The sequence below is a fragment of the Brachyistius frenatus genome, unplaced genomic scaffold (genome assembly GCF_029030835.1).
Source record: "Brachyistius frenatus isolate BFR_SWC_R1_liver_20210118 unplaced genomic scaffold, ASM2903083v1 Contig_5, whole genome shotgun sequence".
Lineage (NCBI taxonomy): Eukaryota > Metazoa > Chordata > Actinopteri > Embiotocidae > Brachyistius > Brachyistius frenatus.
The window spans coordinates 9,501,600-9,528,190 of NW_027210604.1; the positions used below are offsets into that span (position 1 = coordinate 9,501,600).

Sequence of the window (26,591 nt, forward strand, 5' to 3'; positions counted from 1 at the left end):
ATTTGGATTCAAAAAATATTTTAATATACACCCCTTTTACATAAAACAATTTGTAGACAGTTGCATTATAATTCTATGTGATAGATTTAAATCATACCTCACACCTCTAATTAAAACACACATTTTTCACATTCATGGCTTCTTGTATGGAGGTCAGGTGTGTCTGAAGCTGGGTTGAGGAACTGAATGCCGAGTTTGAAGTAAACAATCTGGCAAGTCAAATAACTGCGAGAGAAATAAAATGTGTACAAGATGTAGCAATTTTACAGAGTCATTATATGTGATCAGTTTACATCTTGAATACATCATGTATGATCCTCGTGAAAAAATTACGATGCATTGGTGCAATTTGCGTTGAAGTTTTACATGAACAGAAGCTACTGTCCCCATTAGTTCATTAAATGCAGAACCACTGTGACTGTTCATCAGTTACTATATGTAATATGTATATGTAATTCACACTTTTCAGGGAACATGAAAGATTTAAAATTCTAATCATCCTTTTAACAGACATCTTTAACAAAAATCAAAATCAGACTGAGCCGCGTTCTTTTAATTCTCAAAACAGCAGTTTCAAGGAAACACTTCAATGTGGCACTGAATTCTTCAGTAAACATCTTTTCAATCAATGTGGATTTTAAACAATGGAGTTCACCTTGGACTCAGTGGGTGTTGATTACAACACCACCAGGAAACAGTATTTAAAAAAAAAAAAATGATGAGCTTATGTGAAACAACCACATACTTTATTTGAACTATGTTTGGATCTGCTTGTGGTTGTACATCCATGAAACCAATTTAAATCCTAAATCAGACAAAATCTGAAACTAAAATAAATGTCTCTAAGTGAGTTAGTTTGCACAGTGACAAGCAGGCCATTAGTAAACGTCAGACATTTGTGCACAGTATGGAAAAACTGCTTCTTCCCACACTTACTTTACCATCAAAGTGCAGTTACCAAATAATCTCTGCAGACTGTAGCACAATGCATGACCATGTTTCTTACATATCATCAATGTTTATTGCATTTCAAAGAAACCACTCTTTTTTTTTTTAAACATCAGGGGAAATTGTTGAATTATTGAAATTGTGATAACTGACCATCTGTACTGTGTTGATTTCCCACCTTAAAATGATTTATTGTGCAAGTAATGATAGCAATCACGATACAGTTTAATATAAAGCAAGTATCAATGCATTTACTATGCTTCCATTGATGGATTTACTGTCGATTTAGCTTGTGAAACAACCACATACTTTATCAAGGGGAAGTGACTGATCTTCAGGAAATACAATAAAAGTTGATTGAAGAGAGATGTAGTAGCAGATCATTTTGTTCACCAATAACTTGTCCTTGATTCTTTCTTTTAGCCCACGAAGAATGTATGGTGACTTACTTTACTGAAACAAATACTGTCAAGTCTAGTTAAAACAAACTTGCGTGGGAGCCTGTGGTTCAGTCGATAGAGTGGGTTGCACACTAATCATAAGGTTGGTGGTTCAATCCCCAGCTCCTCCTGTCCACATGCCTAAGTGTCCTTGAGCAAGACACCAAACCCTAAATTGCTCTATGTTGTAAGTTGCTTTGGATAAAAGTGTCAGCTAAATGTAATGAGATTTGGGGGCAAAAATGCTCAACTGCATTTGAAAATCAATCTTGTTTTAATTAAATAATTGGCTAAAAGGGTGTCTCTCCACCTCAGTGTTTTACATCATAGAACACAATCTAGACAAATATCCCATTGCTACTATGGTTTAAATATTTGATGAGGCTACATAATTGTATAGACCTCAGAAATACACATTCAAAAAAGTCTGAGAAATAATCTGATTCTTTCTGCTCTTAAACCAGAGTCAAAGAACAGGTACCACTGTGTCTATTGCTAAAAGATTAGTGCATGTCACCCAGATGTGAGCACAATCATTCAAATAAGAAAAGTGTGTTGTCAGAACAAACCGATTGGTAACTTGATGAAAAAGAAGCAATGTGGTTGTATGGTTAGTCAAGTCAGCATTATTTTCAAAAAGAACCAATTGTTTTTTTTCTTTATTTGTATAAACTGACTCAACTGACACACAACTACATCCTGCCAAATTCAAATTGACAATTTACCAAACGATAAAAGATTTGTTGTTCAATCAGATGGCTTGCATTGTTACTCTGTGTTGCACTATTTCGAATTTTCATTAGGACATACAAATCTTTCAATCTAATTTTAACAGATGATGCACTGTTAATGAAATTACACCTTTCATTTTTCTTAGACCAGTTACCGTTGAGTGTTCAGTCCTTTCAGAAAATGTGCAGCACCACAACTAACACTCGTGAAACCCTTTTCTGGACAGATCATGGCTTTTTTTGTTGTTTTTAAATCGTCCAAATCATATCCCTACACAACGCCATTTATTAATAATTCAAACCCCTTTAGAAAATCCTTTAGTCACTCAGAACAACCATGTTCAATTGCTGTTGAGGTAACCATAAACCCCTTCTTAGAGCCTGATCCCAAGTCATCCAAGTTGGATGTCTCCTTCTGGTAGAAGCACTGTTTGGCTGGGCACCGTGGTGTAACGAGGGTCCAGTTTGGGCACAAAGCCTTTAAAGTCCCTGGAGGCCTGAGTCCCAAACACATCTAGCAACTGTCGGTTCATCAGAGCAAACCTAGGAGCGGACACAGAAAATGACTTTTCTCAAGACTATTGATTGACGTTTAAAAAAAACAAAACAAAAAAAAAACCACACAATTGGATTAGTTGTTTATATTGGAAAGCTTAACAGTAAATATGTTAAATGCTTTATTTTACTTTTTGCTATGAATCAACCTGATTAGGAACTAATGACACCCCTCCAGAGTATGTTACCATGTCAATTACTCTGCAATTCTGGCACCACCATCAGTCTGCCACTCATATTTTGAGTTCCTGGCCTTTTATCCACTTCAGTAACATCTAAAGAATGCTGAATTTGTTATCCATACGTAATACATTTCCATCTTTCTGGATGATGGGATAATGGGTCTGGATGCTTTGTTACGTAAAAGTTAATCAAATTTGGCTCCAGACTAGACCGTGCTTTACAAACGGGTAATACACTTTTAAAATCCATCCGTGAATTTGATTTAAGTACCAGTGTGTTGGGACAGAGACGTCCTCTGCATGCTTTTCATTGAGATGGAGCAGAGGAAAACACAAGCCGTCTACCTTTGTGCACTATCCTTTAGGTTAGGTAGTTACTTTATTAATCCCCGAGGGGAAATTTGTTTTTGCGCTTATTCACACATTCTTGTTTGGGTATGGCATCTCAAGTGCACGACGAAGGCTGGCGACGAGCAGTAAGGGATCCAGTGATATTTGGATGAACACGTTTACAGCAACGTTTACTGTTCCAAAAGATACTCAAATTATCTAACCTTATCCCACAGATGAGGAAAGCTGATGTCAGCTGTGTATTCAGGCCAAGTAGTCTTCTAAAATTCAATTCCTCTCCCCAGGGTTGAAATGTGCCCCAAGATAAATATATATGTTGTGACTGACAGTCGCTGAGTTTGTCTGAATCCCTCTTCTGTTTTCAGTTTCACTTTAGGCAGTTTTATTTCACGGACTATGAAAAAGACCCAGTGCAGTTAATCATCCTCATATCTGGCTGTGTAGAGGATAACTGTCAACAGCCCCGTTAGCTCCCTGACAGAGGTGTCAGCCACAGTTAGATTTATAGTCTTATAGAATCCACAATCAGAATAATGTCTGGCTTAGCAATGTTTTTCCTGGCCCTCAGCCTAGCAGTGATTTTGGAGCCATTCCTTGGGTTTTAGTTTGTTTAATTTTACCCGTTTTGCGAAAGTGAAAGTTGGTTCTCTCTTGTTTGGGGTCTTGCTGGATTTGCGTCAGTGGCAGACAAAGTCAGACCAAGACGTCCTGGCTGGAGTTTATGCTTTGTGTGGATGTCGTGCCAATAATAGGCGTCGTTGGGGAAGGTTAGAATTGACGCTCCCGCCGCTGATCCAGAAGTGTTGAGACACATTCATGCCAGGTCTGTGACAGGATGCACTGCATTTAATGTGATCCCATGTATATAAAAAAAAAAAAACAGCATCCTTCCCATAGCATATGGTGGCTCAGCATCTTGTACAGTGGCTGCTCCTGATTTGAAGTAACTTGTCAATCTTTTGTTCAAGCAGTGCAAGCATGCATTCGCTCAAACCTGCCGACTCATCAATTAGCTGCGTTTTATGCCAGTTGGGGAAGCTTTGTATGCTAGGCTAGGCTAACAGCCAAGTCTGTGGCAGGGCTGATAACTTTTCCATGTTCCCAAAGTAAACTTTTGTTTCATTCTGCAGTTCCACTATAAACGTTTTAGTTATCAATGTAAGCATTGATAACTCTCTTTAGAAGAATATTGAGGAAATTAACAAAAATAAGAAAAAGAGAGCACAAAGCATAGATCAAGCAGAGAGCGGAGAAAAACACATCTGTACCGCAGCTCAGCTGGAAGAAAAGGTACGCTTTATAGTATAACGAATGTCCTAACTATGATTTCTCTTTAAAGAAAAACATTGCTTGACAGCTGACAGACTTCGCTGCAAACATTCATACCTGCCCCTCGTCAAACGCAGCAGGAACTTCCAGTACGAAGGCCTGAGGTTCTGCACTTCCATCACCGCCTGTGCAAAAGTAATGAGTCACACATTATATCCTTTGTCAGCTAAAAATAAAATGAAATAACTGTCTGAAGCATATTTATGTGAGTGGGTATGCACGTGACACTTACAGCTTGGAAACAGATAGCAGTGGAAACGGCATATATGACTGTGTCTGCATGAGGAAAGTAAGGGAACCGGCCAGCCTCAATACCCTTAAAGTACATGGTCTAAAGAGAGAGATTACATGTGCGGTTAATGATAAACTATCAAATACAGATAAGCAGACATGGAGAAAAATCCGACAAACAAACAATTCCATTTTTTGTTCCAGTTATTCTGACAACGTGCTTCCTGTGAGTTACAAGCTATCACTGTTTCATACAATTCTACTCGGCTTCACAGTGAATAAAAGCGACAACATTGGCAGAGGAGTAGCTCGAATTACTGCGCACAGATATACTGTAACCAGGTCACTGCAGTGTATGTAAACACCTTTTCACATTTACAGGGTGATCCAGTTTCTTGTCTTGTTTGCATGTAACTATAATTTATACACACACAAAAAAAATGCAGTTATTTATCAATAAAACAGTAATATTAATATGTCAGATATAAATGTAAGGTTACAATTTGAGAGGTGAATTCTATTTCAGATCACACTCAGCAAACACCGTTTCTCTGTCCTTGAGATTTTGGTTTGTATATATTTTCTTGGCAACATAGCTTTCTCCCCACTTGGTTAAACTTGTCTGTGATGCATTACGTTCAAACATCAATAACTTGTCTGTTACCTCCACCAGCTTAGAGAAGAGATACATGGATATTGTCGTGCTTTTGTAGAAGAACATTGAGAGACCAGCCAGGAAACCTTGAGGGAGGGAGGGGGGGGGGAGAACAGTCGTCAAATGGAGTAAATCTGCAAAGACATGACAAAATCCCCAGGAGGATTCCTCAACAGGGATTCTACTTGACAGTTTACACAATCCTCGCTTACCAGCAATCAGAGCGTGGAGTTCATCATCGATGTTACGCACCCAGCGCAGCAAGCAGCTTGTTCCCTGAGTGAAAGAGAAAGAGGGGAAGTGGATGGGAGACGTTCAAATCATATTAACCTTTTAAGGAAAAGCATTGAAATATATATACGACAACAACTACCGATAACTATGTTCTTCTCTCGAAAAACCACACCTGCACCGCCGGCTTTAGAAGAAAGAACCGCTGCAGAGCGGAGTCAGGATGCAGCGGCTCAGTCAGAAGAGCAGTGAAATACACGAGTCACTATTTGTCCTACTGTACTTTGTATTTGTTTTCATAATCATTTTTCATTTCCTCCCGTTCTAATCCAATGACTCGGGTCGCAGTGGGGCGGTGCCGATCTCAGCAATTTGAAGCCTTCAGTTCGTATTGATGATTAAAATTATTATTTTACAGTACAGTAGTTATTTGTAAAAAAAACATTTATGCAGTACTTTTATTTGTTAAACAAATGCTTGGGTCTGTAAAAAGGTTTTGTTCTTTGGTTTCAATGTATTATGGAGTATTTCATTGTATAATAATTGTAAAAAAAATAAAGGTTACTACTTCACGGATTTCACCTATCACGGTCTCTATTTGGAACGTAACCCCCGCGAAAAACGAGGGTTCACTGTATACCACAAAATATAATTAAAAACCAAAAAGAAATAAAGCGGAAGAAAATTGTTGATGCCGAGGGGGAAAAAAAGAAGAGAAAAAAAGCAAGTATTGAATGTACCTTGTAAATACTGACAAAAGAGCCTAGAAAGGCCCCAAGCTGGAAGTTCTCTTTGCTGTAGAAGAGGGAGGGGAGCCGTGAGGGTTTAGAGAACATCTGCCTGAATGCTGAGGGCACTCTAAGACAACACTGAATCAGATAGCCAACACTGAACATCCTGACAAAACCCTGTAGTGAAAAATGACAACAACAACAAAAAAATATTAATTCAGCATTATTGAATGACTTTTAAATTATGTGAGTATTATAAATTCATTATGAAATGAGGATGTTCAAAAAAAAAAAAAATAACATCTTGGGAAGAAGGGCGCTTACTTTGACACAGTAGGAAAGGCAGTTGTCTTGGTAATGTTTACAACATCTGTGTCTTGGACCCCGCTTGCATCTAGATTACAGAACGAAAAAAACAGTTAGAATTGGCTGCCACTCTCCATAACACTCCCCTGTGTTAAGGAGTGTTTTTGCTCACATTGATTCCAGTAGTTCCCTGGTATAGGCCAGCAGAGTTTTCCTCCTGGAACTGGGCCTTTGTGCTGACGCTTGTGAATCCTCCGTCTCTATAGCAGCTGATATCTCATGAGGCCTTGGGCAGACATTGTCTGCCAACATAGAGTGACTTGGAATCTCTTCTTTCCCAATGATGAACCTGGAACAGAAAACACACACCACCTCAATGAGCTTTACCAAAACAGTGTCAGCAGCCTAAATGAAGGCATAAACAGGAACAGGGATGACTTACTTCAATGCAGAGAATGCAAAGCCTTTGAGTCCATCTTTACTCCTGCAGCATAAAACAAATGTTAACTCAAACTTTAAACATTTGCTCTTGTTTCTTTAAGATTTGAAGGTCATTTATAATCAAACAATGTTCCACATTTCTCTGTAACAATGTGCCCGCCGCGCTGCTCTGACCTGAAGAAGAACATATAGAGCGATGCAGTGATGCAGAACAAGAGCACCTAACGAGAAGCAGAGAGAAAGAGAAGATCAGACAAGGAACTCATTTCACCACCATGATGCAATCTGATGAGATCTGTGATGAAAGTCATAAGTGGCAAAGATTTCATTGCCATTTTAAGAAACAATCTGATCTTTATGGATAAACCATGTGTAAAGAATATGACACAGAATTGAATTGATTGTGAAGGTATATTTTTTGGTGTGATTTACCAACAGATATGAAGATATAACTTTCATCTTTAAGGGACACGATCTACGATCAGGTTTATTCATGCACATTGCACAGCTCCCTTTGATATTACCTCGCCATGTTTGATGGGTCTGACGATTCCTCGTGTCACTGCCATGCGGAACAAAGTCTCAGTGGCCTGACAACAAGATCACACTATTACATATACATATCGCTTCACGTATAACAAATCATTTTAAATTAAGAGAGCAGCTCTTACCAGATTTGCCATATATATTGTCAGCAGTCCTCTCCTGGCAGGAAAAAGACATGCATAGATTTTTAAGTAAACACAGAACCAGTATGTGGAAAGACATGTAGTATATCTGGGATGCATCCAACAACTAAAGCCCCTTCTTGACCTACAGTATCGGCCTGGGTCGATGGCTTGATCGATGTTTCTTCAAGCGATGTGAAATTTTGCACCCAGTCAGTGTTTAAAGAAGTCAGTCTTGCGTCAAACTCTGTTCCCTCAACCGATATGTGTTCCTGCAAGCCATGCCCGCCTGAAGGCAAATAACTGGACATGTGTTCAGAGAAAAGCAAACACCCCCAGCTGTCACACAACTGAAGTCCTAAGGAGAGACACAGAGGCCACATTGAACTTTATTAGCAATTTCTGTCTGTGCAATGTTCTAGTGTTGATGGAAAAGGCTATTTTGTTGAGGTGACTTTGACAATGACATCCAGGGGGACGATCCTTCTTGAGGGGGTACTATCTGCAGTGGAAACCAGAAAAGTACCCGGTACTACAAGAGAGTAGAGCCATACCATCAGTGGAGATGTGGCTTTAGTTAGGTCCCACAAAGTGTGACCCATGTGTACTTGGCAAATGTGTTTGAGACAAGAAAATGAAAAAGTGAAAAGAAACAGACAGGAATCTCACCTGCTCTTGCGCTCGAGGAGAATTGCAATATAGGAGGCAGGCAATGCTGAGCCAAACCCAGCAGACCAGGAGAAGAACCCTCCAAACAGTTTCCTGGAGTGTGACAAGCAGAGTTAATTTTTGAACGTTTGAAACTGAGAGGCCGTGAACTGAAGGACACTCTGAGCACTAATTTACTTTAATTTATTTAGACTTAAGAGATATGCACAAAGCCTTTGGATGACACCCAATATAAACAAAACCATTGTTTGTCTACAAGAGAACTACACAAGGCACCTTTAAGCAACCCTGAAAACTGTTAGAGGGGGGGGGGGGGAACCAGTCAACAAAGGACAGTGCCATACCGTTGTATAATTGGGTCAGTTTGCTTGTTTCATGTTAAATGTTTGAACCATTACATTTAAAAAATAAAAAATAAAAAATCCAATGACACCGAGCCACAACTCATCGTGGAGCCACTAACCTGAGAATGCAGAAGAAAACAATGAAGAGACCTCCATTGGCAGTGAGGAAAGAGGTCGACCACAGGATCTCAGGGAGGAGCCGTTTTAAGTAGTAGTCCTTCTTCCTTCTCCTCAGGACTGCAGCGACCTGCAAAGCACAAATGCCTGGTGGTCACTGTGTTGTCAGTGTTCACGACTGGTAGTTAAATGTGTCAAACTCGGTGTTTAAAGGATGCGCAGAGTGCATCTAAACTATTTAACTCCGGGAAGTCGTTTGCATAAACTATCAGATTGTTTTCTGCTTGCTACAATTAGCCTGCGGTATCTTTAAAAGGGGGCAACCTAGCTCGTTTTTTTTTTTTTTTTTGCCCCAAGTTTCTTCTCCACGTACATTACTTGAACATAGTCCCCAAGTGAACCGCGAGTGACGCGCCAGTTCATCTTAAGTGGTTTTCTCAGAACTGGCTAGCCTCACTTGGTTAGCTGGCTCACTTCATGTAGCTGATAGTGCCGAGTGCTGCAGGTGAAGCGCCTTACCAGGTAAAGAGGGACGTAAATTTTGAAGGAGGCCTCCAGAGCACTTCTGGTCACATCCGCAGCAGACTGCACACACGACGGGGTCCAAGTGTGGCCGATCTCGTAGCAGCTGTGCGGTAGTTTGCTGAGAGCAGCCATGTCTGTAACACTGACCGCAAATGAGCAGCAAGAAGGAGGCGGCCACGCGCCGCCGTGCGCGCTCGCGTAAAGACGCGTGGCGACGAGCAGCTGTGCACGTGCACGGCGCTGTCGGGACTGGGCCATTTTTCAGATTAATCAACAGCAGTCACGACAGTCCTTTCTAAAGGCGAGACACTAACAGGGTTAAGATTCAGAAAGATAGATATCACACAAAAAAAAACTTCCTCAATTGATAACTCACATCAGGAGAATTGTTTTGTTTACAGGTTTTGTGAAATTATATGTTATAAAGTCTCTACCAAATTAAGTGCCCAGAGATAATATTGTCATTTGCGCCTATATAGACCAAAACTAAATGTAATTGAATTATGTTTAGATGTGCATATAAGGAAAATACAAATACAATTATGCTAATTTGCTTAAATTCCCAGAAAATAAATCCAAACATTAAAATCCAAACAAAGTTTGTATTTGTTTTATTAAACAAATAATAATTTGTCGAAGAAAATTAAACATGTGAAATAAATTAGATGAACAGATTTAAATGAATTGTTTAAATTAAATAAAAATAAACAAATAAAGCCAGATTCAAAATCCACATTTGATTTTCTTGAAAGTTTTTACCATAGACTCTATATAAAAGGGTTTTTACAGAAGGGATTTGGGATATCTCTTTGTATAACTCCATAAATCAGACAATACTATCAGACACAAATAGACAATGTGGCATAAAATAAACACCTATTTAGTTTATTTTGGACCTTTTCCTTCCACACTGGTCAGAAGGAGGAAAATATTACAGAGGCAAAATAGCCCAAAATTTCAAAATTGACCAGTGCATGAAAAAACAAGGTTTTTGCTTGGCAAGTAAAGTAGAAGGAGCAATGCTACACTGTTAATATACTCCACTCAAAGTCAAAATCCTGTATGTACTATTGTACTTGGGTAAAAGTATTAAGTAAAAGTATGGGCTACTCCTTATGGTGAATGACTCCTTTATTTCCACCACTATGCTTAATTCTCAAAACCTGCAGTTCTGAAATCTTAACATTAAGAGACACAGACATGCAAAAAATAGATTATATTTAAGAATAATAGAAAGGTTTGTATGAATACGAATGTGGTGTGACTGGATGAAAGAGGTTTGTTCTTTGCTATAACAGAAACATTACAGGTTTGTTTACTAGTGAACACCTGCTCAAACTTGACCTAAAATGTAAATCGTCCTAAATCTTAAACTAAATACCTAAATCTGGAATCAGATTAGGGTTAATCTGACACAAATTAACCATTACTGTTAAAAGTGTGCAATGGTCCAGCTGGTGCTCAAATCCAGCCAAGTGATTGAATGAATGTAGTCTACAGACGAGCATGATTTTGTCAGCATTTCTTTCATAAACTCTGTGGTGGTGGAGATAGTTCTTTTGTGAGAATGTAATAAAAAGTGACAACACAAACATTACACAGCTGAAACCAATTTGAGAATGGGAATGTAGAGTCAAATAAAGTCCACATCATTGGTCTACAGCTTGTAAATACTATTGAAATCATCCAGTGGACAGCAGATTAATTTCTAAAGGGTTCCATGCCACACTAAAGCACTGGGCTGCATGAGACCTGGTTAAAAATATATCAAAGCTCAGGTAATCTTGTGGAACAGTGTGTTCCTTTATAGTGGGCTTGGATTTCAAACAAAACACAATATAATCAACTCCTGACTTGACTCCATATTACATACAAGCACATAACAGAACAGGCGAGCCACCTGTAATGCACTTGTTCTTCCACTTTATCTCGCACTGCTTCGGTGCAGACTGTACAGATTGATTTATAGAGATTATCAGATATAAGAAGCTAAGGATCACACGCACCACACCAATGACAACTGTAGTCATTCTGTGACTACAGTTTTCTGTGTATCACCACAGTGCACTGTAAAGATAAAGTCATTGCTTCACCCGCGTTAGTCTCTGTGCACTGCTCAGGCTTGGTCAGCAGGTGTCAGCCTCACCCCTTTGATGTAAAGCATGACATCTAGGCTGAAAGATTTGGAGATGGAGGTACTGGGTTTAAAGGGATGTTCATCAGTTTTACCCGGTTTTAAATGTGGTTTTTTTAAACTGCAGTGGTTGCACAGTTTGGCTACCACTAACATCTTTGAACAACATCACAATATGTAATTTGATGCTGCTGTGTCATTTTAAAAATTCAATGTAAATGAACCTAAGGATTTGTTGTTGTTTCCACTAGAATTTACAGAAACAGACTTATTCACAGAGCCAGAAACAGAAACAAAGATTTTCACATTATCTATAATTAGGCTATCAAAAATCCTCCTTGGTTGTTGTCTATCTTATGGTGCAATGTCATTTCAGTCAGCTACGTTTTGGTGTCGTTTGTTCCCTAATGCTTTGGTTATATAAAATACATTTAAAATATTTTGATTAAGCTACTGTATATGTCACCAAAAACGTCTTGGTTGCCAGGTGGTCTAATTTAGTTCCCATGTTGGCCTATCAAAAAACATAAAACTTTAATTTGGAATTTAGTGTTTATCTATTAATGGATAGCCAACTTAACCTATTCTTTTGTTAAGATAAAAAATATTTCAGAATCTGGCAACCCAAGTTGGTCTTGTTATTGGCTGATATAAACCATTCTCACTGATTAACCACCAGTAGTTGCTAACCATGCAGAGAGCAGCCATTCAGAAGTGATGAATAAGCACATTCATCAACTCTGGAAAGGTTAATGCCAAATTAGATGACCTCATGGTGCTTGACTCTGCATTTTAGCATAAGTAGCTCGATTATCTTAATTTCCCAGCAGGCAATTTCAATTATACCCAAAAATAATTAACGCGAGAACACGAAGTGGTTATTATCCCTGCACATCCGATACCACTGGAGGCGGTCATACCGTCGCTGCCCTCTGGCTGAATAGACTAACTGTTTTCCTTTACAGAGTTTCGTAAGTGCTGCAGTCCAAACGCACGAACCTCGGCTATTCAGAAGGGAAGAAGTCAACGGGGTTTCCACTTGTTCCTTTTGAGCCGAAAGCCGCTCAACAATCTGCCCTGCATCTGGAAGTGTAATCATCTGAACATGGCACGGACGCTGGGGCTGTTTGCGAGTTGTTTGTTGTTTCTTCTCTCCTGCGGTGCGGAAGGGAAGCGCAGCAGGGAGAGAATTTACTATGTGGGGATCATTGAGGACTTGTGGGATTACGCACCAAGCGGAAAAAACCTCCTTAACGGGAAAGCCATCGAAAACGATGAGTGAGTTGTGATACAGTCAAATTAATTGGAAAAAGTTTGTTCAGTTAGTTTATCAATCACGTCGTAGGTTATCGAATTCACTGACGGGGTGTTGAGATAGCCTACTTACAGATCTGAAGTCAGCACAGAAAAGCTGCTGTGTGGGGAAAAACAATCGAACGAGAGTTTTGAGACTACAGTACAACAAAGTTTTAGGTCAAAAGTTGTGCATTATGTCATCTTCTAAGGGTGTGATAGTGTCTGCACCTCTGAAGGGAGATTGTTGTGTGCTTTGCTGGCAGTCTTGCAAATGCACAGGAAAGATGACAGTGACTAACACTGAATGACTGTCTTCTCTCAATAGATTAAAGGTTTTCTTTACCATGTGTTTCATTGTTCAATGAGAAGAGTTTGCATCACACTGGCAGTACTGTGACATTGATGTGAATTTGTAGTTCAAGAACAAACAGAAAGATGTGAGGATATTCAAGTCTTGAATTTCCAATCACTATGACCCTTGTACTTTGGATGTATAGTCAAAATAATACTGTGAACCTGATATACAATGTATATCACAAATAGGGGTTGCTGGTAAGACAAGTGATAATGGATGATCTCTTATTTAATAGGATACCTGACAACCTTTATCTACATTTCTGTGCGTTTATAGTGATGTATTGGCTGCCGATATTCAGTACACTGCAGAAAACAGACAACCCCATCCACTTCTTTGATTAACTTGTTGATAAAAGCGCCATACAGAATCAGACGGAAAATGCAAATGGATTTTCTAATGAAGAAGAGCCCACCATTATATTATTTTAGATTGCCAAAGATGGTGGGCAAAGATGGTATCACGTTTTGGTAGGCCGCTAAATATCTGTGAAGCGTACCATAACCTTGCACAATACTGGACTTTCCTGACTTACTCTGTCAGGCAGCAAAGTTTCCCAATACTGGTTCTACTCAAATCAAGCAATTTTAGTATATTTAAAAACTGAAGAGGCATTTTTATCTTCTTCATATATCATATTGTCTATTTGTCCTTGTTGATGGGTTTGTTAACCAGTTGTTAGCTGTTGTTATGAAAAATCTAGATGTAGTGTGCTTTACCATAACTGTGTAGTTGCATGTCGTTAGATCAACTTAGGTCAATAAAGCCATAAATGGAGACGGATTAATTAATCATCTGAGGAGGAATTTGCTCTCATCAGGTGCTCACTGTTGTCAAACTGTCAGTAAGGTTGTCAGTGCAACCCATCTGTGAAACTATAACACTTGGTGAACTCTCTGTTGCTTTAGATATCAACTGGATATGCAGTAGCTCTCACCACAGTTCCAGTAACACTTTATTAGGCTTCAGAAATGAGTGATCCCAGTAATGAAATATCTAATTGTTAAAGAGCTGCATCCAGATACAATTTGCTCAGCAGAATTACATCTTCTGGGATCCATGTCATACTTCCTGTACGCTCTAAAATGAAATGTAGTCAGTTAGACAATAAATAATATTACTGAATCCCAAAGATATATCTGAGCCTTTTGTGAAATCCTACAATGGTATTTCACCTTCTGCCAGATTGGCACAGATGCATGTCATTACAATCCAGTGTTGTAGAATAAGACAATAACCTGACCTCGACTTGAAGAAATGCCAAAACAGGATTGTCATCTACCCTCAGTCTACACTTTTGTGTAGCCACCACTTTGTATCTCTTATTGTTCTATGTTTCCTTTCCAACGCTATCTCAGGCATGCATCTGTATTCCTGGAAAGAGGACCCAACCATATTGGCAGTGTTTATAAGAAGGCTATGTTCCGACAGTACACAGATGCTACCTACAGCCACCTGGTTCCCCAATCTGATTGGCTGGGCTTCCTGGGACCCATACTGCGAGCTGAGGTTGATGATGTCATCGTGGTCCACCTAAAGAACTTTGCTACCAGGAGCTACTCAATGCATCCGCATGGGGTTTTCTATGAGAAGAATGCAGAGGGTAACGTATCCCAGAAGGAGTATAATGTATGTGGGCACAGAAAAAACAACACTAATTAATCAGAGATAATAAATACCATAATTGTTCAGATGGAAAAGTTGTCAGCAAATATCTACATATTTCAAATATTGAATGGTGAATTACAAGCTGAATGGGTTTTGGGTTCAGCGTTAAGTACTGCTATCTTTCAAAAACACAAAATGGAGAAGGACTTCTTAAAAATTGTAGTGACCCTAACTGACTGTTTGCAGAGAAGTGAGTGTTTTGCTGGAACATTTCCTTGAGGTGAGCATTTTATGCGGGTCATGGTGTATTTCTCCTGGGAAAAAAGACATTTTCCAAAATATGAATAATAAAATATTATTTATATTATTCAGTGCCAGATTGTCTCTGATAGCGAGACACTGACAGGCTGCAACAGAAAAAGGACAGACATTAATGTCCTCCAGACAGAGTGAGTCAGTCTAGGCCAACAGTGCAATAAGTGGCACAGTACTATTTCAGGAACTGAATGGTTGTTATGGACGATAGCGGATATCAGACAGCATTCCTCAGTCTTCTGAACTTTGCAGCTCATTGTTTTGCAATAAGAACCAACCAATGAGGAAATTGGAACCGAAACTGCACCGGAGAATGTTTTTTTCCTTTTTAAACCACATACAGTTGATTCAGATGATTCATATCAATATTTCTACAAGACATTTAGAACAAATCTGTTAAGTGACTGGTAAATTTATATAAACTGCACCTTTTGTGGGAAGGGAGAGAGGCGTGGAAAAAGAGCAGGAGGAGGAAGAGGAAGGGGGAGTGATATCTACACCTCAAGACATAAATGAAAACAGATAATACGATGTTGAACCTTGCCTTAATATTTTCTACATCATTCCACAGTAGTGCTTGTTAAAAAGACCATACCCTTAAGACCTACTCACAGGAAGTGGAAGCATCCAGGATCAACTGCTCTTTAAGAGGAAACAGATAGTGAACTCAACAAAAACATTGTGTATTTGTCTGCCAGGAGCTCTGTATCCAGATGGGACATCAAACAGACTGAAGAGGGACGACTCTGTTCCTTCAGGAGGCAGCTACACCTACCGCTGGGAGGTCAGACCAGAATTCGCCCCCACAGATGACGATGCCAACTGCCTGACCTGGGTGTACCACTCACACTTAAACGCCCCCAAGGACATCGCCTCAGGACTTATCGGGGCACTGCTCACATGCAAGAAAGGTACAAAGATACGTGACCACATGCTTTTTTTCCTTATGGATTTCACATCAAAGGAAATGTTTTTCATAATGCATTGGTGTATTGCTAGTTGGATTACCTCTCTATGTGCATTATTTGTATGCCAAATCAAGTTTATTTGTACATCCGTTAATCATAGTTCCAGTCACAAACACTCCCTAGCCTTGATCCCTTAGTGACTACATTGAATAAATTCTAAGGAAAGCTTCACAAGAAAAACAAAGATGGTGGGAAACCACAAGCAAACAAAGATTAAATGTGCCCCTATTCTACATCCCATGTTTCTCTTCGAGTGCAGGAATCTTGAAGGAGACTAATGAACTAGATCCATCCAAGCCAGAGTTCGTCAATGCGTCCGCCCGCAACGACGTGGACCAGGACGTCTTCTTGATGTTCAACGTGGTGGACGAAAACCTGAGCTGGTACTTGAAGGACAACATTGAGAGATGCTCTGATCCAACTGGAGTTGACCCAGAAGACCCAGACTTTGAAGAATCAAACCTGATGCATGGTGAGAGTGGCATTTTTTTGTCTTTCTGAGACTGTTGTAACAATAAAGTGGCACAAAGATTAGGTTGACAAAAGAGTATTTGTTGTAAAAAAGTTGCTTATTTTGTCCACCTCATCTGAAAATGCCTTACTCAATTATTATTGTGTAAGGAATTATTATTATTTTAAAAGTTTTCACAATGTCTTGCCTTCATATCAAACTTCAATAAACACAATAAAATCAAATGTATTCTCTGTGTCCTTGCATCTGACCTCAGTCTGTTTTTTTTCCTCTGTTTGACAGCTATTAATGGGTACATGTTTGGTAATCTGCCCGGAATCGCGTTATGCCAGCACCGTGAAGTGGCCTGGCATTTGTTTGGCATTGGTAACGAGGTAGACATTCACTCTGCCTTTTTCCATGGCAATACTCTGCTGGACCGCGGCCACCGCACCGACACCCTCAGCCTGTTCCCAGCCACGTTTGTCACAGCAGCGATGGTTCCGAAAGGAAGAGGAAAGTGGCTGCTGACCTGCCAGGTTAATGACCACTTGCAGGGTAGGATACCTGACTTTTAACCTCTGTGTCACCTTTGACCTCTCTGCTCTGGGACATCACTGGCTGTGCAGAGTTGCTGACAAGAAATAATGCATTTTTGTGGGGTAGTGCTAGTCTGTCAAATGAGAACTTTCACTTCTGCTTGAAACATGCAAGGACTTGTGTTTTAGGGCTATCCAAAGTCCACTCAACCTGGAATTGAGTGAGTCACACTGCCCAACATACTATGAATAATCCTGTCACTTGTACAGTCCTTTGTATCATACTTAGCTTTTATTAATGAATTATTCTTATTCCTGACCCTTTCAGGCAAAGTGAAATTATTACTTAAAATATTTATTTAGCCCACAACATTCCTAGTTTTACATATTTTGTACCCTCTCATTCTGTCTGACAGCAGCTGAAAAAAAAGCAAGTTGAATTTATAAACTGAACCTTGGAATATATTTCTGTTTTATAGACCATTAAATCTGACCCTTTAAACTTGTCAGGTTGATTTCAGCCACGAAGATTACTTAAGACTCTGAAGGTCCACGTTCCTGACAAATCTATGTGAATATGATCCGTGTGTGTCTGTGTTTATCTGTTCCAGCTGGCATGCAGGCCTTTTATGAAGTGAAGTCATGTGACAGTGGGGCCAGCTCCACTGTGATGGACGGTGTTGTGAGGAACTACTACCTGGCAGCTGAGAAAGTCGTGTGGAACTATGCTCCCTCAGGAAAGGATTTGATCAACAACGTATCCCTTACTGAAGCAGACAGGTGGGCAGACATGTTGACATCATATCATGAGTACTGTAGAGCAGGGGTCTTCAATGTTTTTCAGGCCAAGAACCCACAAACTGATAGAGAGATAGAGCAGGGACCCCTACTATATATATTGTATAAACTTTTTTTTTTTTATTAAACTGGAGGAGTGCAGGAGGCGTGGAGGGACAGGTCCAGGTTAGTCTCGCGCTGAGTGAAACCAGCTTGAGAGAGCTCCTGTGTGTCGCTGAATGTGTGCATTAATGACTGAAAGATAACATCTTCTGCCTCCATTTATCCATTCGCTGCAATATGTCGGATTCATGTTAATGTGTATTTAAAGACATTTAAATTTGTGGAAAACAAATTGTAAAAAAAAAAGAAAGAAAAATTGTCTAATCAACCAAAGATTTCACAGACCCCCTGCAGTACCTCCGTGGACCCCCTAGGGGTCACAGACCCCCTGTTGAAGACCTCTGCTATAGAGTACAGTCTGTTTAGTGGTAACAAAGGGTCAGTGCAAAATGAGAGTTCAGTCAGTATTTAGTGATTCAAAGCTCAAGTTTGTGGCAAATGCACCATGAGCTGAACCTACACTGTTTCATGTCAGCTTCCTCCCACACTGTTTAGGTTACCCTGGGCCATGGACATTTGTGTTGTTTTATTGCATAATCTGGTCTTTTCCTCACTGTCTGTCCTGCTAATTCTTCAAGGCCTGGTGTCTGTTTGTGTGTATGTCTCTGGACACGGCTGATTATACTGTATGTGAGCCAGTCGTTCCTGCGGTGAGGCAGGTTTCTTGTGTCTAGAGTAAACAGTGTGGATAATGCGGTGACTCAGTTGTTGTTGTTGTGGCCTGACCTGGCACAGTGAAGCCCCTCTGATGGGCCACTTGTTTGCTCTGTTCACTTTCTCCGTTGTAAGAAATTCCCCACTGCTTCTTCATCTAGGTGACATATTTATTGTGAGCCACAGTACTTCTTCTCTGTCCACCTCACAGTTTGTGTTTCATAACCTCTCTGCTACAACCCCACCCCTTCCTTCCTTTCATAGTGCATCAGAGGTGTTTTTTGGCAGAGGTTGTGGAAGGATCGGAGGTAGCTACATGAAAGTGATATACCGAGAGTACACAGACAAAACCTTTACCACCATGAAGTCCCCAAAACCTGATCCTGGAGACTTGGGAATCTTGGGTAAAGTCTCCCTTCTTTCACCAATCCCAGATCTGGCAAAATTCACACTTACTCTTTTGAGTCTTGCTTACATTTGCACTCTCTTGTCTTTGATAGAGGTTCTCTCGACATTTATTCTCTGGTTACAATGTTCTTCTGTATTTGTCCAGGTCCAGTCCTGAGGGCAGAGGAGGGAGACACTCTCACAGTGACATTCATGAATAAGGCTGATAGAAACTACAGCATCCAGCCCCATGGCCTTCACTATGACAAACGCTTCCAGGGAAGCAGCTATGAGGATGGTGAGGACGCAGCCAATTACACTGCCACAGATACGAGTTAGACATTCTGAAGTAGTTATGATATCGTTTAATTGTAAGGGGAAAGGATTCATTTTTATAGGAGTCTTTTATAAACAGAAGCTGGAGGTAGTGGTTAACTGTTCAGACTGACATAAGCATACACTTGTATCAACATTGTTTCAAGACTTAAGAAAATGACTTGTCATTGAACTGAAATGCTAATTGGCAACAGAAAAACTATTTTCTTTTTTGGATGAATTCATACTGAAAGGTTAGGTAGATTAAAAGTTGTAATTAAAATATCTGCGCAAGTTCATAAAAGGGGACTTGATTAATCACACTGAGTAAAAATAAAAGTTGTGCATGTACTGCATTGTAATAGAAGGTGTTACAACAGAAAACTTCTTCAGTTTGTAGGTGTTGAAAAAATTTCTCCAGAGGCTTGGTTCAAAATCAAACACATCGGACATTTATTCTTGCAAGAAGGAGCAACTACATGCACCCTCAAAGAGAGGTGTCCAGCAGTGATCCCCCCAGCGGTTCTCTAGCAGGGCTCTACCCAGCCTGGTCCCCCCCCCCCCCCGGTCCTTCCCCCAGCAGTCCTCTGTAGCAGGGCTCCAGCAGTTCTCTACAGCAGGGCTCTCCCCAGCAGTTCTCCAGCATGGCTCTCCTACAGTCCTCCCCAACAGTCCCCGCCCCAGCCGGGCTCTACCCAGCCTGATTTCCCCCAGCAGTCCTCTCCTCCGCAGTCCTCTTTAGCAGGGCTTTCCTTAGGGCAGCTTTTATACAGTGTGACAAACAGTTGAAGATGCGGAAAGAACCACTTGCAAATAAGACAGAAAACAAAGGAAACTTTTCGGAGCCTGCTTGACAAGAGACTTTCCGCAGCCACAATGTCAACAACAGGAAGAGACAAATCCTTTTTTCCCATCAGTAGGCGGACACTTTGCAAAAGTCTGTTTTTAAACAGCAATTATCTCATTAATTTAATCATGCTTAAAATGCACGTGCAAGAATAATATATCTACTATTTTTATTAGGCCCCAAGTTCGTTGATAGAAAAATAAATAAAATCTCTGTCCCTTTGTTTGTTGTTTGTGCAGACGATGAGTTACAGTGGACCTAGTTAGTTTATTTCTTTGTCTGCGAACAGGTGTTAACAAGCCAGGCTCCCACGTTGGTCCAGGTGAGAACTTCACCTACACCTGGCAGGTACTGGAAGGCCCGTCTTCATCTGATTCTCCCTGTATCCCATACCTGTATTACTCTGCCACTGACCCTGCCCTGGACACCAACACGGGGTTAATAGGACCTCTGCTCGTGTGCAAGAGAGGAGAGCTGGGGATGAACGGAACCCAGGTGCTGTTTCATTATCATTATCTATTCAAACACACTGCGTCACAAAGTTTATCCAGTAAATTTGTTTTCTTAAATAACTATTAAACTGTAGAAACTAACTGTTTCAGTGCTACTTGGGCAAGTGGAATTATTTGATTTATTGAAACTTTAGTGACACAGACAGTTAAGATGAGAATAAAATCATGATACAAAATAAGAGTCTAAAACAGTGAAGTATTTATTTTGTTTGTTTTAGTCTGCTGTTATCTTTACACATGCCCTTGCTGTTTGCTCACTTGTGTGTTTAACAGAAGAAAGTAGACAAGGAGTTCTTCCTTCTTTTCTCCATCATGGATGAAAACATGAGCTGGTATTTGGATGAGAATATTGAGAGGTTTGGCAGCAACAAGACACATCAAGGGGAGGAGGACTTTGAGGAGAGCAATAAGATGCATGGTGTGTTTAGTTTGAATACCATTTGATTGATATCGATTGTCACACAACCATTTTTGTCATATTTTAATGTCTTAGTCTAAGTCTTATATATATTTTTCTTAATAAATCTTCCGTTTTGTTTCAGCTGTAAACGGACGTATGTATGGGAACCTTCCTGGACTGGAGATGTGCGCTGGGGACAAAGTTACGTGGTACACTTTTGGGCTTGGCACAGAGGGGGACATCCACGGTGTTTATTTTGAGGGGAACACCTTTACGAAACACAGCACAACTCGTGACACCATCAGCCTGTTCCCTCACACCACCGCCACTGTCGACATGCAGCCAAACATTCCTGGTAAGCCAAACTGCTCTTTACGTACACTCTCAAACACACTCACATCCGCAAACCACCAGCAACATCCTCTTTTTTCACACGCATTGTCAGAGTTCATCCTTGCTTCAAGTTTTGTTTGACAGGCAGTTTTGTTCTTCACAAACATGCTCTGAAAACCTTGTATGAATATCTTCCTGTGACATATACACTACTGCCCACACAATACAAACAGGAAATGTCATAACTGTGTATTTACATTATCCGGGGAAATATTTCAGGGCTTCATCCTAGCCCAGTTAAAAAAATTCCCCACTAAATGACGTTGCGCCAAATCTTTAAAAGGTTGCCCAATATTTGTGATTAGATCTATTTAGGTGTAGGGTTTAAGAAAAAAAGTGCTTCACAAAATCACTGCCGCATGCTTATACAGTCATGTTATGCCTCGGTGTTAAGAATCAAGAGAAAACATTCTGACAATCCACCCTTACATTCATTTGGCACAAGCTTTTCTTCTCACACTCAATAAGAATATGAGCCAGATGTAACCAGAAACAGGAAAGTGAAGTTCAACCCTCCCAATTAAACCACTAAAGTGTGTTCAGAGAGCTGCAGTTCAAATGCTAAGGTTTTTTTTAAGGGTTAAGCCAAAAAAGTAGCCACTCGTGTCCAAATCCTCAACATTGTTTCATTCTCCCAACAGGTGTGTATGAGGTGAGCTGCAGAGTAACAGACCACTTCTCAGCTGGCATGAGGCAGCAGTACAGAGTGAAGCACTGCCCAGGGAAGAAAGTGGACAGCACAGACATAGAACCAACCAAGATTGTGCAGTATTTTATCAGTGCTGAAGAAATAGAGTGGGACTACTCGCCTGAGAGAGACTGGGAGCTGGAGAAACACAACGCCACATCAGAGGACAGGTGTGTGAGCAAGATAATTGTAGGATGATGTATTTCAATGTCGGAGCCAGAGCCTGTGATTAGTGGCATAACTTATTACTGTTCCTGAATGGAAGCAAATTGGTATGTGTCTCCCAGTCCAGGCAATATATTTGTGGGAAAAGGGAAGAACAGAATTGGCTCACGCTATAAGAAGGTGGTGTATAGAGAATACACTGACGACACCTTCAGAGCTCAGAAGAAACGGCACCCCAACCAGCAACACTTGGGAATTATGGGTAAGTTTAGTTGCTTCCTATGTATTTTTTTTCTCAACAACAACAAAAGCTGAAGATGACAAGGTTTTTTTTCCCACTGCAGGTCCAATAATTAAAGCAGAGGTAGGAGAGCAGATCGTGATCACATTTAAGAACAAGGCCAGCCGGCCATACTCAATTGATGCACATGGAGTTAGAGCAACCGGCATGCACATTCCTGTTGAATCTGGTGAGAATCACATTCAAAAATAAAATGTATGCTGTTGTTTTCTAATGATCTTCAAATGATCAAACCATAAATCACAGGCCTTTTCTCAGATGAAGTGGGATTGATGTTTGTTTTATGTTCTCTTGCCTTCAGGCTATATTATCAAGTTGACTTGGGATGTTCCTATAAGCTCCGGTCCAGGAGTCTCAGATCCTAATTGCATCTCTTATGCCTACTACTCCAGTGTTGATTTCATTAAGGTACATATTCCCTGTAGACAGTAACACTCAGATCGGAAGCACAGTGTCATCTGCATGTTTAAATAGGAGTTGAAAATGTTTATAACAGAGAGGGTTTCTTTGTGTATGTTCAGGACCTGTACAGTGGTCTTCTGGGGCCTCTGGTGATATGCAGGCCCGGGAGTCTGAAGCGTGGTGAGGGGCCTTACAGACAGAGGAATGACGTAGAGAGGGAGTTTGCTCTGCTCTTTGTAGTGCATGATGAAAACCAGTCCTGGTACTTGGATGACAACATCAGAAAATACCTCGGCGTCGATCCTGAGACCTTCATGCCCGATGAGGACTTTGAAGAGAGCAACATGATGCACGGTGAGAAGAGTGGGAGGTGGAGAGCAGAAGAGTCTTATCCACGAAAGAATTTCAGTCAAGATTTATTGATCCTTGTGAGAAACTGGGGTCATCCCAGCAGGGAAAGGGTTAGAACTGAGCAAAATTAGAAGACCATGTAAAATTGACAATATAGCTATTGATAGTTGAACTTTACTGTTTACACGAGACATTTATCTTGTAGCCTCGTGAGATATAAAACAGACACAGATTTCAACATAAAGCATACAAGATACAGTATAATTAAATACATAAAACATATAATTTAAGGTATGTACAATAAAAGCTTAAACACTGCACCCAAGCTCACATAGAACAATGTACTGTTACGGTTCACAAGAAGGCGGAAGACCCACATACACGATACCGGTGAAGTAAGTCAAAGTAAAGCAAGATTTATTTCCAAAAAAGGCTGGTTCACAAAAAATAAGGCATTCTGTTGGAAACATGAACTACAGCTGGAGCAGAATTCAAAAGTAGGGCAACGCCCAAAAACACAAACCAAAACAAAGAGGCTGAACTGAACTGAGGCTTTAGCAAGCACTATCCAACATAACAATCTGGCAACAGGGAGGTGAACAGGCAGGGCCATATACACAACTACCTAATGGGAAATAAAGACAAAGGTGGGTACAGAAACTGTCAGGAAGCTAAACAATGGCTAGAAATAAAGCACACATGAACACTAAAGCTGCTTTTTGTGTTGTCTCGTTACACTTGTGCTAACCCCTGTCTGATTCTATGTGTAAATGTGCCTACTGCAGGGATCAATGGTAAGCTGTATGGTAACCTCCATGGACTGGAGATGACACAAGGACAGAAAGTTGACTGGTATCTACTGGGCATGGGCAACGAAGTGGACATGCACACCGTTCACTTCCACGCTGAGACTTTCACCTACAAGGTTCACTTACGGTCATTCTTGACATTAAAACCATTCTGTGCTCACATGGGAAGATTCTCTGATCACTTTTTTTTTCTTTGCTTACTTCCTCTTTGTTCCCCTTTTTTGTACTGTATCTGTGTGGGTGCACCAGATGGACCGTGTGCACCGGGCGGATGTCTTCAATCTGTTCCCCGGGACTTTCCAGACGGTGGAGATGGTGGCTGGAAACCCAGGGACATGGTTGCTTCACTGTCATGTGACTGATCACATCCACGCTGGCATGGAAACCACTTTTACCATTAAAGGTGTGTGTGTGTGTGTGTGTGTGTGTGTGTGTGTGTGTGTGTGTGTGTGTGTGTGTGTGTGTGTGTGTGTGTGTGTGTGTGTGTGTGTGTGTGTGTGTGTGTGTGTGTGTGTGTGTGTGTGTGTGTGTGTGTGTGTGTGTGTAAAGGATATGTGTATTCACATATTGAGTATGCACATAATTAGGGGGCAACATCTTTTGAATAAGTCTTGTCTGACATCTTTTTTGTCTTTTTCAATTGCAGAAAACTCTTCACAAGGTAAGATCTGTTCTCTTAAACAAATGACGTATAGATTATTAAAAACATCTCACATGCACATTCTTGATCCAAAAGTACTGTAGTATTACAATATCGTGTCACTTTTTAGCACCCATACATTACTTTTACAATTATTTGTAAAGGCAGTTCAATTCAACATAAATTTGATGTAACATTGCAAACCATAATAATAATAACAACATAATATCTTTGCTTCTATTTCAAAAGTCTGCACTGCATGACTACCACATATATAATGTACAACTATCAAATGTAATACTGGGTTAGGGTTAGGGATGAACTCTTGAATATTCCTTTAAGACCATTACTATTTGCATTTGGTTGGGTTGCAGCCATGGCATACCAGTCATTTTTCTTGTCGACAACATCATAGGTCTAAAGTTTGGACAGCACACATTTTCTCTGTGCTGTTGTGTAATGCATGTGTAATGTGTTTTTTAAATGTTATCTAGCTTTGCTTAGTTAGCATAGATTAGAGGGGAAAGAAATTATTATTTGGGTCAGGCCCTCTTGTGACTCCATTGAAAAATGTTGTGCTGCGGATTTGTAAATGTTTAAACTATTAGTGTCACCTGTTTTGGAGACTTGGTTTCAGGTGATTTTGTTTTTGTTAATGCTGTAACACGTTTCTTTTTCACTCTCTTTTCTTGTCGTCTTTCCTGCTGCAGCACCAGGAACTAAAGCATGCATGAAGATGCTTCTGCTCTCACTCACACTCGGCCTGCTGGCTGTAGGTCGCCTGCACTGATGAGGGACTCTGGATTGTATGTGTGTGTGTGTGTGTGTGTAACCACAACAGTGGTTGTTAGTGCACTTAAAAAAAAAAATCCAGGGACAAAAATCATTGTTGCATATGTGTTTGCTGGAGGTGTTGTATGTAAATGTCAATCAAGGATGAGGCCAGTCAAACTGTATCAACCGCTGTAGAATAATGTATAAAATTCAAGCCTATTTTTATTTCTCAGTACAAAAAAACATTTTATATTTGTAAATTGTTTCTGTGCTGCTGTTTTTTCTGGCTTGTTACACTGTTTTCAAAATTGTTAGTTGTTTTTCAAAGCACTGCTCCACCAAATATTTCAGCTGTTTTATCAACTGCATTGTGATAATTATATATCAATAGTCATTTTCCACTCCTCTGTCATAACGTGCCAGTATCATCCATCAACACAAGGTGGCGTTAATTCCATTTGAAAACAAGTTGCCGGGAAAACAGGTCAATGATTTCTCAGTGTGTCCTTCAGCAAAATTCATTGAGTCTAACAATATAAAAAAAACATTTAAAAGTTTAATATTGTACAGCGGTATAAAGTATTAGTTCCATTACACCTCGGCCCTCCTAATCCACTCTTAAAATTGTAATGAAGTTAATCAGAGCAATACATGCTTTTAATCAGTTGAGGGGAATAAAACAATGCACTATTGATTAATTGCATTTGCATGTGCTGATAATGAGTTTGTAAATACATTTGAAATGACACCAAACTGTGACATCTCCAGCAGTGACAGAGTTGATCAGCTAATGACTGATACTCACGTAGAATGATTGATCCAAGACTGAGACCATCAACGTCACACAATACTCAATCAAAGGTGTGTTAAGGTTTTTTTCAATTTTATCTGACAAATTGATCACTATTCCGGCACAAATTACCATATCTGTTT

General features: G+C 40.1%; 2 protein-coding genes across 3 annotated transcripts; one reads left to right on the plus strand and one right to left on the minus strand.

The window, feature by feature from the left end:
• Window position 1: 1 nt before the first annotated feature.
• On the minus strand, window positions 2-9,591 carry tmem135 (transmembrane protein 135). Its single transcript, XM_069721211.1, has 15 exons — window positions 9,449-9,591; window positions 8,932-9,059; window positions 8,469-8,561; window positions 7,803-7,836; window positions 7,656-7,721; window positions 7,306-7,352; window positions 7,133-7,174; window positions 6,863-7,039; window positions 6,709-6,778; window positions 6,394-6,561; window positions 5,635-5,698; window positions 5,432-5,508; window positions 4,769-4,867; window positions 4,594-4,661; window positions 2-2,662 (listed from the first exon to the last, which is right to left on the minus strand). Exons 1-15 carry the CDS (start codon window positions 9,584-9,586, stop codon window positions 2,512-2,514), a joined length of 1,422 nt encoding a protein of 473 aa, XP_069577312.1. The 5' UTR covers window positions 9,587-9,591; the 3' UTR covers window positions 2-2,511.
• A 2,947-nt stretch (window positions 9,592-12,538) lies between these two features.
• Window positions 12,539-26,361, plus strand: hephl1b (hephaestin-like 1b). 2 transcript variants are annotated; one of them, XM_069721223.1, is made up of 20 exons: window positions 12,539-12,866; window positions 14,598-14,842; window positions 15,861-16,073; window positions 16,390-16,602; window positions 16,885-17,139; window positions 17,732-17,900; window positions 18,939-19,078; window positions 19,228-19,359; window positions 20,513-20,718; window positions 21,009-21,153; window positions 21,278-21,490; window positions 22,170-22,386; window positions 22,504-22,643; window positions 22,726-22,851; window positions 22,984-23,090; window positions 23,204-23,438; window positions 24,221-24,360; window positions 24,494-24,647; window positions 24,891-24,905; window positions 25,595-26,361. In XM_069721223.1, exons 1-20 carry the CDS (start codon window positions 12,694-12,696, stop codon window positions 25,672-25,674), a joined length of 3,318 nt encoding a protein of 1,105 aa, XP_069577324.1. In that variant the 5' UTR covers window positions 12,539-12,693; the 3' UTR covers window positions 25,675-26,361. The 2 variants fall into 2 exon arrangements, with proteins under 2 accessions (XP_069577324.1, XP_069577334.1); XM_069721233.1 differs by having other exon boundaries at window positions 21,012-21,153.
• Window positions 26,362-26,591: the final 230 nt, after the last annotated feature.

Coding starts and splice junctions, on each gene's coding strand:
- tmem135 (XM_069721211.1), bottom strand. CDS start 9,586: ATGGCTGCTCTCAGCAAACTACCGCACAGCTGCTACGAGATCGGCCAC. Junction 8,562..8,931: donor GTTTTCTTCTGCATTCTCAG/GTTAGTGGCTCC, acceptor GTCACACTCCAG/GAAACTGTTTGGAGGGTTCT. Junction 4,868..5,431: donor TCTTCTCTAAGCTGGTGGAG/GTAACAGACAAG, acceptor CTCTCTCTTTAG/ACCATGTACTTTAAGGGTAT.
- hephl1b (XM_069721223.1), top strand. CDS start 12,694: ATGGCACGGACGCTGGGGCTGTTTGCGAGTTGTTTGTTGTTTCTTCTC. Junction 22,644..22,725: donor GCAACACTTGGGAATTATGG/GTAAGTTTAGTT, acceptor TTCCCACTGCAG/GTCCAATAATTAAAGCAGAG. Junction 23,091..23,203: donor CCAGTGTTGATTTCATTAAG/GTACATATTCCC, acceptor GTGTATGTTCAG/GACCTGTACAGTGGTCTTCT.